At 32.0% G+C, this 14410-nt stretch overlaps 1 protein-coding gene across 1 annotated transcript; it reads left to right on the top strand.

Annotated features, from left to right (window-relative positions):
- Positions 1-289: 289 nt before the first annotated feature.
- Positions 290-4291, top strand: LOC134271655 (integrin beta-like protein A). The gene is made up of 13 exons (XM_062753861.1): positions 290-415; positions 655-899; positions 1031-1171; positions 1321-1456; positions 1542-1691; positions 1971-2113; positions 2230-2391; positions 2563-2603; positions 2700-2819; positions 3204-3542; positions 3719-3914; positions 4015-4065; positions 4154-4291. The coding sequence occupies exons 1-13, from the start codon at positions 290-292 to the stop codon at positions 4185-4187; spliced, it is 1884 nt and encodes a 627-aa protein (XP_062609845.1). The 3' UTR covers positions 4188-4291.
- Positions 4292-14410: the final 10119 nt, after the last annotated feature.

The raw sequence follows: 14410 nt of genomic DNA, 5'->3' as shown, positions 1-14410 counted from the left end.
TCCGTGAAATACATAATTTTGACAAATTCATCTACTTCTACTCAATCAAATTGGGTCAATTTTATCACAATGAATCAGTTCATGGCAACCTGACATTCAGATAGCAAGTACAAGTGGGCATTATTTCTTTGAGGCTTCCTTGTTCCTTGTTTCAAAGAAAAAAAAACACATCAACGAATGTAAATAATTTATCAGTTTTCCGTCTTTACTGGACTTCGATTGAGTGTTCTAAAAAAGCACCATAGTATAAATAAGGGTAAAAATTTAAGAAATTTAGTAAGTTAGCAAAATGCAAATCAAGGCTTTACTTCTCTACTTCTTAGGTTTGCAATTACTTTATGTAACAAAGGCTGACCACTTTCGGGGAGGCACAATAAGTTGGAAATCAACAGGAAATGGATATGAGGCGTGTCATGTTATATATATATATTATTCACCTTAACGTCTTGCACTTTTGTGTTTTATTTTTGCATTTTTTTTCTTTTTTACGAAAAAAATCAAGGATTTATAATTAATTTAATTCCAGTACATTTTCAATATGTGAACTTTTACTCTTGAATTCTGTAAAAGAAAAGCATAATTTTTAAAGAATCAAATGTTCACACAATAAATACATGTAATACTTAATGTGTGAATTGTATTTTTTTGTTACAGGTCCAGTTTTCCTTTCGACTTGGTTGGAGGTATGGAGCGGGGCCAGGATGCAATACTTCTCGTATAGGACAACTTGTAACTGGAATGAGTACAACGTACTGGCGATGTACATCTGGATGCACTCCAGCTGTAAGCCTTGACAATGTCAATTATATCTGCACTGGTGCTAGTGTGTCTGGAAACTGGGAACAAGGGGAGAGAACTTTTACATATACATTTCCAGGCCCTGGTCCATTCAAAGTTGAGTAAGTCTGTATTTAATCAATCCATATCCATCGTTAAAATTAATATACCTCACAAAAAGATTAGATGTTGTAATATTGAATAAATACCAATGATGGCTAAAAATGATTTCGATTGCTTTCATGCCCTTAAGGTTCACTGGCGGTGCATGGGTGACATTAAGTAATCGACCTGGAGGTAGTTGGTCTATTGGAACAATAGTTAATTTAAAACAAAGAAGTGATACTCACAAACCAAATACTAGCCCAATTACAACAGGAAAACCTATGTATATGTATGTACATATTAAAAATATCAAGACAAGAAACTATATAGACATAATGTTTTTAATAATAGTTTTCTTTGCATAGTTGTTATTTTCAAACATTTTTGATTATTATTAATTTTATATTTGAATGAATTGCGTTATTTTTTTCTCACCAGAGTACAATACAACTGTCAAAGTGACATTCGAATCCCTGTTGCTGATGCCGACGGGGATGACATTCGATGTCGCTGGTCAACTGGAACAGAATGTGCCTCTATATGTAATGCACTGCCTGCTGCTACTATCGATAGTGTAAGATATAACTTTTGTTTGTTTGCATGTTTCAATTATCTTTGCATTGCATGCAATGATTTTACCTAAACTTCTTTTGCAATAGAGAACCTGCACTATTAAATTCCCATCTAATCACACACAAAATGGGATCTTTGCTGTAGCTGTCACAATGGAAGATTTCCCAAAATCGACGATTTCTATTGGTAGTACTGCCTACGGACCGAACACTCCCATATCTTCCGTTACATTACAGGTAATCAGTATAAAATATTTACTTCATAAAATGACTTTTTCCCCTGTTATTGACTAAAATGAAATTTTTCGAGCAAAGACTTGTCAGTTAGAGAGCAAAATGCAGTTGAGCAAAATCTTATTATTTTAGATCCGATATATTGTGCTTCTACAGCAAAGCCTTTTTTATGGGTCCAATATCCCTACGTTCAAGTTATAAAGCTTTTGATTTTCACTCTTAAATACAGAGGAAAGAATTTCATGAGGTAACTTGTATGTAAATAGCAATGATTCCTTTCAGTTTCTTATTAAAACGCCACCACTGTCTGGAAGATGCAACGACAAACCAGTGTTTGTCAGCCCCACTCCATCTGCTGGTACAACCTTACAGACAAACATATTACAAGCATTCCACGTGTCCTTTTATGCTTCAGATAGTAGAAGGTGAATATTATTAAGAAATAAACAACAATGTTAAAAATTCTCTCAAAAATAAACATACTTGATCACGTGATCAAATTCTATGAAGCCCAAAGCTTGAATGTTTTACTCCATAACAGAATTACAAAGATGGACATCACTTCACCTGCCGGTATGACTTATTCATCACTACAGACTGTCTCCTCCAGACCTGGAACATACTTTGTCAGCACTTCCTGGATACCTCAACAGAACCAAGTAGGATCTCACATTGTTTGTGCTCTAGCCGAGGACACGTTTGGGTATTAAGCTTTAATGACAAGTTTTCATATGTATGCATTATGATTAAAAATAACCAACAATTTTTTTTTGTTTAAATTACCTCTTTCATTAAATAGACTAAACATGTTGTATTTATAGCTATGAACATTTAAATTAGATAAGAAAATCAATGGAAATTTTAAATTTGGCAGGAAAACCAGCGAATCAAGGTGCTTAAATATCAACGTAAATGGTAAGTAAATTTGGACCAATCTTTACGATCGTACATTTCATATTGATTTTTTATATTCTTGACAATTTAATATGATATCACGTGTATCAATCACAGACGTGAGTCCGTGTGTGAGTTCTCCTTGTACAAATGGTGGCACGTGTGTACGACAAGGAATCACTCAGAATTACAGGTGTAACTGTTTACCTGGCTACACGGGACACAGGTGTGAAACAGGTTCGTATTATAAAGAAAATACAGATACACAACTATTAACTTATAATCTTAATTAAGAATAAAAAATGAGGAAACAAACATAACCATCATCAGAGATGCTAAAATTGGGGAGAGTTTTTGTCCTTGGTCGAATACATTAGATTTATAAACCATAGCATCATAAATATTTCTGTTATTAAAAGTATAAAAAAAAAAAACTAAGGATACTATTTGGATAAAGTGATAAAATTTTTAAAAGGAATGTTTATGTGGAGTTTATTATTATTACCCCCCAAAAAAATGACCGACACAGTTTGCCATACAGGTAGCTACTTCTATTTTAGTTAAAAAAACATAAGGAAATGTATTTTGTCTGCTGACCAGGCTGTCTTTTATTTCAAACAGATATTGATGAATGTGCCAGCTCTCCTTGTCAGAACAATGGCTCATGTATTGATGAGATTAATCAGTTCCAGTGCTCATGTGTTCCGGGTTTTACTGGCTCCGTTTGTGAAATGGGTAATCTTTTTACTTTTGTTCAAACACTGTTTGTTTGTCTTATGTCTTTTAAAGATTTGTGGGGAATCACATCATTTTTTTTAGGTTTAAAATGTTTTGTTCTGTTTCCAGATATCAATGAGTGTGCCAGTAACCCGTGTATGAATTCGGGTACCTGTAACGATCTCATTAACCAGTTCACTTGTTCTTGTCGAGCGGGGTATACAGGGACAATATGTGACATAGGTATGAATATAAACAAACTTAGATAAAAACTCAAAACAAGAACAAAAAATAACAAAAAATATGTGGAGAAAAATTTATTGAAAACAGATAATTTTATTCAAATGTGTTTCAAAACATACATTATGATTTCATTCCTACAAATTAAAAAAAAAGCATGCATTTTTTTTATCATACAGATATAAATGAATGTGCGCCAGATCCCTGCATTGTTATTTTTGACTGTGAAGATCGTGTGAACGAATATTACTGCAGGATAAACAAATGGAAACTTGCTATCATCATTTGTAGTATTCTTTTTGTAAATCTGACGGTTATTTCTATTGTCATTTACCTATCAAAAAGACGAAAGTACAGAGATGTCGACCATTCTTGGTAAGACATCTTTCTTGTTTCGTATCCCAATGAATTAAAATCAAGCAAAATAGTTATGAATACTTACGCGCAAACTTTTATTGTCAACTGTTTCATATAGGTTGTCCAGTTTCATTGACGTTCGTAAACCCGATATCCAGCCTAGGGTTTTGTAAGTATAAAATACTTGAATTCTTTAGAGTATTGCTGAGGCATTATATTCATTAATAGTGTTGAATTTTTTCAATACTTTATTTCAGATTCAGAAGTGACATTCCATTTAAAAGATTCTAAATAAGGAAGTCAGTCACCCAATTATTAGAAGACTAACAGAGTCGACACAAATTTAAAAAGACTCCTACTAGCTAATTTTGATACATATTATAAATTATGTTTTAAATGCTATTTACAAAATGTTTTTATTCTGTTATACGAATAGTTGTTGATTAAAAAAATAAACTGACAAACATTTTTTTTTAAATTCAGTGATATCAGTTTAATATGAAAAAATATTCGAACTATTAAACACAAAATTAAGAAAAGAAAACTAATCAAGCCTAAAAAGCCATTGAAATACTACAAAAATTGAGAAGAGAAAATAGAAAGACAGAAAACATCAGGTGAAGAATCAGCTTCCATGAAGAAGTAATCATCCTCTGCAAAACCGCTTATTGTCATTACCGAGCAAACAATAAAAGATATTGCTACGTAAATAAGGGGAGATGATGATAATATGATTATGCTAAACGCCATTCCTTTTATCCTCAAGTTGATGTTAGGTTACCATTCAGTACTTTTGTTATAAAAAATCATTTTTACCCCAGAAATATGACTAAAATATTGCTGACTAGATTTACCTTAACAATTAATTAGTCATTTCAAGTTTATATAGATGAATATGTCTAGGCTACATGGATATGTTTAGTGTTTACCTTAACAATTAAATAGTCATTTCAAGTTTAGATGGATATGTCTAGGTTATATAAGAATCGGAATATCAAGAACTTGGCAAGATACCTGGACTTTACGTAAAGAGGTTCTTAACGAAAAGTTTCATTTGAATACAGAAATAAGTATGCAAGTTTAGAAGCACAAATGATAATTATATTTATGCCTGCCTGCCAAAATTCAGTATAAGAAGAAGAGTCAACTACCATATAAAGAACAAAAATGGTCATTTATTAAGGAGTACAAACCATAAGAAGTTCACAATACATAAAAGCATATAAAAAATCATCAAAGACGTTACACAAAAATGATGTGACAGGTACAAAAAAATTTAACACCCCTTCAATAAATGACAATAAATCAAAAACCATATATGTACACAAAATACTTCAAAACTATCACACATTTGTATCCTGAGAAATGGACTGACTAGTAAAATTATTATGCAACAAAATTTTGGCCATTGAAAGGACTAGATTATACAGTATGATCTAAACAAAGCAGTGATATGGGGTGTTCATCTGCCCCAACAAATGGTAGTAATAAAACAAGGTGGAGGGGAGGGTGGTGGCAGACAGTGAAAATATTGTGGATGTTTACATAATGTAGAATGACTGCGCATGCGCTAACCAGCTAATATGCATAATGTAAAAGTGCGCATGCGTGAACTAAAAACACCTAAATATCATGCTAAAGGCAATGTAAACAAAAACATGTGTCCTTGTCATCATGCATAGACTATTTATTGACATAAATTTGTTTATGCCTGCCTGCCCAAATTCAGTATAAGAAGAAGAGTCAACTACCATATAAAGAATAAAAATGGTCATAAAAAAACATTAAAGACGTTACACAAAAATGATGTGACAGGTACAAAAAATCCAACACTCCTTCAATAAATGACAATAAATCAAAAACCATAAATGTACCCAAAATGCTACAAAACTATCACACATTTGTATCCTGTCCACAAGTTTGTCTTAAACTTTGATCCTAAAATCTAAATAGATATTGTCTTTCTGTGCCCTAAACATCTTGTAGTCATCATTTTCAAAGAACATGTACTTGTGTTTACAATCAGTATGGTTTCCTCGCTTGTTGTTTAACGTCCCTCTCAAGAATTCTTTACTCATATGGAGACGCCATCACTTGCTGGTGGATAGCTGCAAATTTTGTCCTATACTCAACATTTAGGGCCATTTAGCAGAGAAGGATCTTTTTCGGAACAAACTTTCTGCAACAGGGGACCTCGGCTTATAATTCCCATTCGAAGGACTGGTCTCCAAGTCCCAGAGTACAATTTGAAACAGCGACATAAGAATCAACTTCTTACTTTGCAACTCTAGAGCAGATGCAATTGCAACACGGGGGCGACAACAATCATTAGGTGTTTAAAAAAAAAATTAAAAAGTGATCAAAACATAAGTAAAACAACTCATTGAAAATGAATGTGTTTAGAAATAGTACGGTGAATGATTAAATATAGTGTAGAAAATTCGTGTCTTTTGATGTTATTGATTTTTTTTAAATGTTAGGGTTTCAAAATGTTTCAAACTCCTTTAAAGTTTGAAATAATCACATGATTTACACCACTTCTAAAATACATTGTTGAATATTTAGATATGAAGTAAAGATAGGGTTTATTTTGGTAGAACAATTATTTGAATGCACATCATATTTATATTAATATTTCTCTGTAGTTAAAAAAAACCATTTAAAGTGAAAGTCAAACATTTTAAACTTAATCAATAACTTTATCTAGATCTTTTTTAGTGAAATTGGGGAAATTGAATTTTACCTTTACCATACGAGGGTACTTAAACACATGAGCAAAGATTGTTTTAAAACTTAAATACATTAGATAAAAGTACAAAAAATGTACATGAAAAAAATAAAATTATGACACGTGAATTTCTTAAAGAGCTGTGAAATTAATTTTACATTACGGTTTGTAAGTTGTAAAGTCTATGATATTCTCCGCATCCAAAAGGATAACTTTAATCCGTTGTTTACTCGCTGTTCACAGATTTGAACTGTTTATAGACATGATAGAGTTCACTTAGATTATCACTGTTTGTTATCTTCACATTTTATCATGTTAAGGGCACCCACTCGTCAAAGTATATTATGTCTGCTTTTAAAACATTTCTTTAAATTTTTATTTTGTAAGAATGTTTTTTTTCTTATTTTGTATGCCTTATTTTTTGTTAATCAACAGGTTTATTGCTGATAGCAGGAATATAAGAAAACAAGATGTGTTTGTGAAACACTGATGCCCCTGTATGATAACATAGTTAAGATTAAACTTTCTTAGATGCAAAGTTAATATATTAGTACCCAAATTAGGGTCTCCTGACTGGAAATACAATTGTAAAACATGAAAGCCCTATCACGATCTGTTCCCAATTTATGGCCAGGCTAAAGTTTTTTCATAAGGACATAAATCTTCAAGATCGTGGTCAGTAAGTCAAGATTATAGGTATCCAATGAAAGGTTTTTCCACAAAGATTTGAAGTATACAAGTCCTTACAATTCAAAAGATATGGGCAATGTTAAAAAGATTTTTATAGTACGTAAAACTCCAAGATTAAGGTCAGAATGTCAATGTTATTCGTATTGAGTGAAAGGTCTTGACAAAAGAATTACATATGTGAAGTATGAAAGCCCTTGCCCTTACTCTTCAAAAGTTATTGCCAAGGTTAATGTTTTTCATAAGTCCGGATATCTCCAAGGTCAAGGTGAAAAGGTCAGGATTAATGATATCCAATAAATGCTCTTGCTACAAATAATACATATGTAAAGTATGGAAGCTCTAGTCTAGTTCAAAAGTTATTGCCAAGGTTAAGATTTTTCAAAAGTAGGTCAAACTCTAAGCTCAAGTTCAAAAGGTCAAAGGTTTCGATATCAAATGATAGGTCTGTCACAAGAATTAAATATGTAAAGTATGAAAGCAATAGCTCTTACCCTTTAAAAGATATTTTCAAGGTTTATTTTTTGTTTTGAAGTAGGTCAAACTCCAAGGCCAAGGTCAAAGTGCCAAAGCTCTTGGTATCCAATGAAGCATCTTCTTACAAAGATTAGATATATGAAGTATGAAAGCTCTAGCCCTTACCGTTCAAAAGTTATAGCAAAGGATAATTTTTTTTTCATTAGTAAGGTCAAGGTCAAAAGGTCAAGGTTGCTGGTATCCAGTAAAAGGTCTTGCAACAAAGAATATGTATGTGAAGTATAAATGCCCTGGTATCTAAAGTTCAAATGTTTTGGCCAAAGAAAAAAGAACAAAGTACGTTCTTGCCTATATGCGGCCGAGAAATTTTACTATTTTTAAACTACCATAATTTATGCAAGTCCCTTATGTTTCGTTTACAACAAGATCAAAGCTAAACTCAACTTATATAAAAATGACGTAATATATTACAGTGACGTCATGATACCACACCAAACAGCGGTTGTTCAGTGAAATCCGTTCATTTTTCATGAAAAATCAGTAAATGTTGATGAAATTAAATATGTTCATTTAACATCAAGCATTTACCACCTTGATTTGTGTATAAAAAAATTGGTTAAAAATCTCCGTCCAGTATTAAATTCGTGTCGGTTAATGAGTGGGAACAGTATTCATTTCTTATAAATAGTAAGTACGGAAAACTTTACAAATATACTTAGTATTACAAGTATAATTAAAAAAACGAGTATAACTTATGTACCACGGGTAAATTCTGTTTAGTGTCGCTAAATCAAATACTGGTTAGAGTACCAAGATTCATGAACAACACATGCAACATCGTCAAGACAGTCCATCCGGTCCTACGGAAAAGTGAATGTCAACAGCTCCTGAAATTCTCTCTCTCTCTTTTTTTTTTTTTTTTTTTGCATTATCTCTGAAAAAAAAATATCTTTATGACAGGTTTGGATTAATTTCAAGTGTTATAGCTACCATCATTTATTATTCTCCGCTTTTCATAACCTCAAATTTCGAAAAAATATACAGGATGTTCACATATAGGTAAGTAACGGTGTATTTAATAAGATATTTGAGGTGGCTCGAACTCCTGGAAAAAAATCATGGGTAGTTGTTTTGTGTCCTATGCAGGCAGTCGGATGATTCGCTATGCATTATATATTCATGTAAAATACTGTCAATCCTACCCCAATCTCTGCCATGGCCCAAATGATGAAATGTAAACTTAATTGCAAATGAAATTCTTAAAATATCTTTGAATGGATTGATTTCTATTTTACAGACAATCGCACGTCGTTTTAATACATATAGGAGCTTTGTATGACGCAAGAGAGACATGTACGTTATTGACGTAGTCTAGCAAAATGAACGTCGGGACTAACGTTACCTCCACTTAAACAAAATTTTTTATCATAATTTGCGATGTGTTACACGTAATTAGATTAAAACAAGTTATATATTAGGTATCAACTTTTGAGTGCGATAAACCTCATTTTAGTTCAAGGTTCGGCGAAAATCAACCAATATCGTTCTTTGTTCTTTGAATTTTTTTGTGTAAAAGTGAGTCAAATTCCAAGGTCAAGGTCAAATGGTCAAATTTGGTGGTACCCAAAGAAAGGTCTTATCAAAAGTAATAAACATGTGAAATATGAAAGTCCCACTAAATTTAAAGTTATGGACAAGGTTAAAGTTTTTGCGAACAAACAGACAAACAGAGAGACAGAGAGACAGCTAGAGAGACACCTAGACAGACAGACAGACGGACACGATAAAAACTATATACCCCCGAAACTTCTTAACGGTGGAATATATATATTTCTTCATAGTTTTCTGCATGTTTTTCATCAATGTATGTGAATTGCCTTAATATTATTTTCAATTATACGAGTTTTATAAATTTCACTATTCATATTGCAGCTATGGTATTTTAAATCAGGCAACATATAGTCTAATATTTTTGTAGGGATCTCATTAAATCTCAATATATGTTACGCTGCATCGTAAAAGTTAATACATATGATCTCCTGGGGCCTTCATCTTAATTTTTTTAAAACGATAATAGTACGAATTTTTACAGAAAAGTTTTTTTTTATAATATAAGATGAAATATTTTATTCTTTTTTTCGAATCTTTTAATTCGGTTTCTATAAAAAAAAATTGTCATAAAGTATTTTCATTTCAGACATTGAAATATCTCGACTAGACAAACTTGGGAGATACATAAGTCATCGTATCGTTATATGGTCGATTTAATGACCTTATCAGCAAATTATGTTAATAATTGAGTACACGAAGGTGTGAACTGTTGGCAGGGGATGCTCACTCCTCCATGGCATCTGATCCGACTTTAATTGTTTTGGAGGTCCGTGTTTGCTCTGCTCCTATTTTGTATTTTCTTTTTTTTTTGTAGATTTTGATATTGAATATTGTTCTTAATTTCCAAATCCTTTACAATTAAAAAAAACTTGAATAGTTTTTAATGAAGAAAATGAAAATAATTTAGTAAACAGTGATTGATAAAAAAAAATTTGTGAGCAAGGTATAAAAGACATAGCAGAAGTAGTATTAGGTGTCCAGGAGGAGTAATGATCTGTAAACGCCTAAATTTTTCTAGTGTTAATATGATTTGGTATTTTTCTTTTAATCGATGATGTTAAAATAAATACAACTGTATATAAAATTGTATACATCACAAAATTGGAGACTTCTTTTTGAAAATTCTGTTTATTTCTTAATATCTTTTCGATCTTATACATTCATGTAATGGACGCCGTTAATTATCATCTTTGTGATGCTTTAAATATAAAATCAATTTCATTATTTTGCCAAATGAAAGCTAGATTATTATTGTCAATTTTGTCAGTTTTGAAATAGAGTTAAGGTACATTGATACCCTGATAAGAGAGATAACTCCTAATGACACAAATGTCTATTATTCCTTCATAAATTTGTCAAGTTAAAGTGCCTTTTAGTCAAATTCCCTAATTATAATAATAAAATTATTGAACTCAATATGTAAAACATAAAATACTGTTTCTTATAAGAAAATCAAAGTACTGTGAGTACTGAAAGATGGTGGCATGAATGATTTTGTTTGTTTAACACCCCTTTCGAGAATAAAATTTTTAGCAGCGAAGGATATTTTTCTGGCTAGCAATAACTGCGACACGGGATCTCAATCTGAATTAAGGGCCGATATCCATGTCACGCAGTGGAAGTCGAATCCGCGACGCCGGTAAGGATGGACTTGTTCAGGTCCGTGAGTCCAAAGCAAACCCGCTACGTCAAATGGCGACTAGCAGTATATAAGAAAAAATGTTTTAAGATTTTGTAAAATGATATGGAAATTATAAAAGTTTATTTCCATTTTTCACAATATATCTACCTGTATGTTAATATATAATTTTTTTTTTGTTTTGTACTAAAAAATATATAGTGTTATGAATTGTCACTGTTTTCTAAAATTGTGACTATCCTATTACAATTTTCATGAAAAAAACTTCAAATAGGTATATGCATAAATAAACAATTGCAAATTATCAGTTTTCATTTAATGTGTTTTGTCTCCTTACGACACACGGATGATAATGATGTCAAAATGTCTAAAGCAGCGTCAAGTTTCCTTTTTGCTAAAGACAAGTTGGATAATTCCAATTTAAGGACTTTCATTGATCCACATAGTTGAGTTTCCCTTAATTCTTCAAATAACAGCCAAAAACCAATCTCGCGCACAAATAGGACCTTGTGAAGAATTATTAATACTAAAGTTATGGACAATATTTTTACTATTATTCAACTAAAGAATCTTATATATATTGGCTGTCAACATTGACAGCGCCTTCCGCTATTCCTGTAGCTGTTTGTTCTACCCTTCGATTTGATTAAAACGATTTCGCTTAGAAAACTCCCATATTTCTCTTGTACACTAAAGAGGAAAAAACTGAACTGCTTTCCAGTGCGTAGTATCGTCATCGAACGCCGCCGTTTTTCGTGTGTTGGATTTACCACTTTCCCATTTCGGATGTTTGATAAATTGATAAAATAATTAAGCAAATGACCTTAAATTTTCCAAAAGACGAGACAATAGAAAGTGAATAAAAAAATAGGATGACGTTTTCCAAATTACTATTTAATACTTTTATTTCGAAACAATATCCATGTATTATTTTTAAAACCGTTTTTTTTTTTTTTCGTGCGCAAGTATATTGAAGCATGTTAATGAAGTATTGATTTTTTGTCTATATTTTATCAAAAGAATTCAGATACACTAAAATATGATAAATAAATACTTGCGAAAAATTCATCTTGTAGCGCCTACTATTTTTCGAGAAAAACGCTTTGTACACGACAACCCTCGTATACTGCTAAAAAAAAAAGATAGAAAAAAAAATAAAATATTTTTCTGTCTCTATTTTCCGTCGTCTCAAGTTACGATCGGAGTCTGTATATATGCGCATGGAGCTTTCTCCAGAATGAGAGAGGATCGTACATTTTGGCTATGGTTTGCGATGATGGTATTTCTCATACGTAATATTCTAATAATTATGCAATAACCCTGCAAATCATTGCGCAATACATATTTACTGCTTTGTGAACACACCAGAAGACTGACCTAAATTTAGCCCACTAAATCGCACAAAATCCTAATAATAGTATTATTACATGCACATGTATTTGAGTACCTTTTTTGTACACCCTTTAAATGTTAAATTTACTAAGGGCACTTATAGAGTTTCTAAACAGGAATGAAATATATGGGTAAATTGTCCGTTATAGTCTTTGTAATTAAAGCTTTGACAAATTTTTATTTGAGTCGTTTTTGTGTCCGAGATAATCAGACCAAGTTTTATTTTTAAAAACTAGAATGGTAATAAACTTAGCAAATTTTATGGCATCATATACCTCCAACAACCATTTTATTAACTGATTAAGATGTAGTGATCTTTTTTCTTCTTTCCTAAAATACATATATTCGTTTTAATTATCTAACATTGTAATCAGATATAAGAAATTCAAACAAAAAGATAAAGTTTGTTAAATTTCAATAAACTATTTTTAAGTTCACAAAGCAGTATTCAAGAAACAGCCGTGTGTTGTTGAGCAATTACTAGTATTTGTTTTCGGAGTTAGATAGTGAAACAATAATACAATGAAATCTTCAAATATTTTTCAACAATTAATTGGTAATTTTAAAGAAATACAATGTGCGTACGAAATGGTTTTTTCGAACATGTGAGAAAAAACGAAAAAAAATGAACGAATTGACATCTGTAGTTTGCATCAATCTCTCACCAGAGGGCGCGCTCCGTGTTGGAGCTATGAGAGTAAAACGCCCTCTGGTGAGAGATTGAGTTTGCATACAAATATACGAGTCGGTTGGTGTACGAGTTAGTTAAGTTCGGCGTAACTCAATGAATATTCATGAGGCGAGAAATATTGATAACGGCAAATATCAGGAATTGGGCTTTGTATGCATCAACGAAATGTCTTTGAAATAACTTGATAGTATTTGTTAACTGTGTACATTTTATTTTCAAACATCGAAATAAGTCTACTTTCATTATTTTGACTCTGCAAAAATTGCCGCTAGGGTCCCCGTGTGTTTACACAGACCAGCAGCAATAGACTGTGGCTATATATAGCCACCGTCTAAATCAAAGTACTGAAAGTACTGTTAGACGGAGGCTTCATGTATGAGAGAACACAAAAGAAATATATGTCATACATAGCTGTAAAGAATATTTTGAGAAATAATGTGTAGGTTTTTTTTTTCAATTCAACATTTTTTTCAAAGGATACTCCAATATTCATGAGGTTTTTGGGATATTATAATTTCATCTTTGTAATGGAAACTTCGCCATGATTAAAGTTCACTGTTATTTTGATGAGATACTTTCAATATTAAACCTTTTAATGTAAGAAACAGTAATTGACTAGGCCTGGTTGACATAAAACTTAGATGGGCTAACTTTTTATCCCAGTCTCACTTAAGGAATATATAGTGGAAAAGTGAGACTGAGATCAAAAGTGAACTTTTCTAATATAAGTTGTATGCCCCCAGGCCCGGTTTGATGAATGTAGGTCTAGTATGTTCTAGTTATGAGCCCACTGGCGGAATTAAAAGGGGCCCCTGGCCCCCTCCCTTTTGAGTCCAAAAAATACGCAATATTTGATAAATGAGTGTTTTAATTGTGGCTGTGGGCCCCTTCCCTGACCTCAAACTGGTCCCCCTTTTTCAGAATTTCTGGATTCAGCACTAGGCCTCAGTCAGTCAGGAGTTTCCATATTTCAAGATATCTTATTTATAGGTCACAGAGACCTACTGTTAACATAATTATGACCTGTAACAGCTACCAAAATCAAAATTTCTCGGTCTTATTGTAATAATGTTATGATATGAGCTAACACGGAAAAATAAGCAGCCAGGTAATTGGATATGAACAACATAATATAGTAGTTTGTCTTAAACCTTTGTGATACAAAATGGAGTGACCTTGCTTGATGCAACACAGAATTTTCTTTAAGTAATATAACATTAACATGCAATAAATGTTCGTGCCAGAACACAATTTTTTGAGTGGAATAAAATATTCTTTCTTACTTAAAG

The sequence above is a fragment of the Saccostrea cucullata genome, unplaced genomic scaffold (assembly GCF_032062105.1).
Source record: "Saccostrea cucullata isolate Sc308-1 unplaced genomic scaffold, CSIRO_AGI_Scuc_v1 ctg2103, whole genome shotgun sequence".
NCBI classification, from domain to species: Eukaryota; Metazoa; Mollusca; class Bivalvia; order Ostreida; family Ostreidae; genus Saccostrea; species Saccostrea cuccullata.
The sequence above is the reverse complement of the archived record's forward strand: the minus strand, read 5'-3'. Positions and strand labels throughout refer to the sequence as shown.

Coding starts and splice junctions, on each gene's coding strand:
- LOC134271655 (XM_062753861.1), top strand. CDS start 290: ATGCAAATCAAGGCTTTACTTCTCTACTTCTTAGGTTTGCAATTACTT. Junction 900..1,030: donor CCTGGTCCATTCAAAGTTGA/GTAAGTCTGTAT, acceptor CATGCCCTTAAG/GTTCACTGGCGGTGCATGGG. Junction 3,915..4,014: donor AGAGATGTCGACCATTCTTG/GTAAGACATCTT, acceptor TGTTTCATATAG/GTTGTCCAGTTTCATTGACG.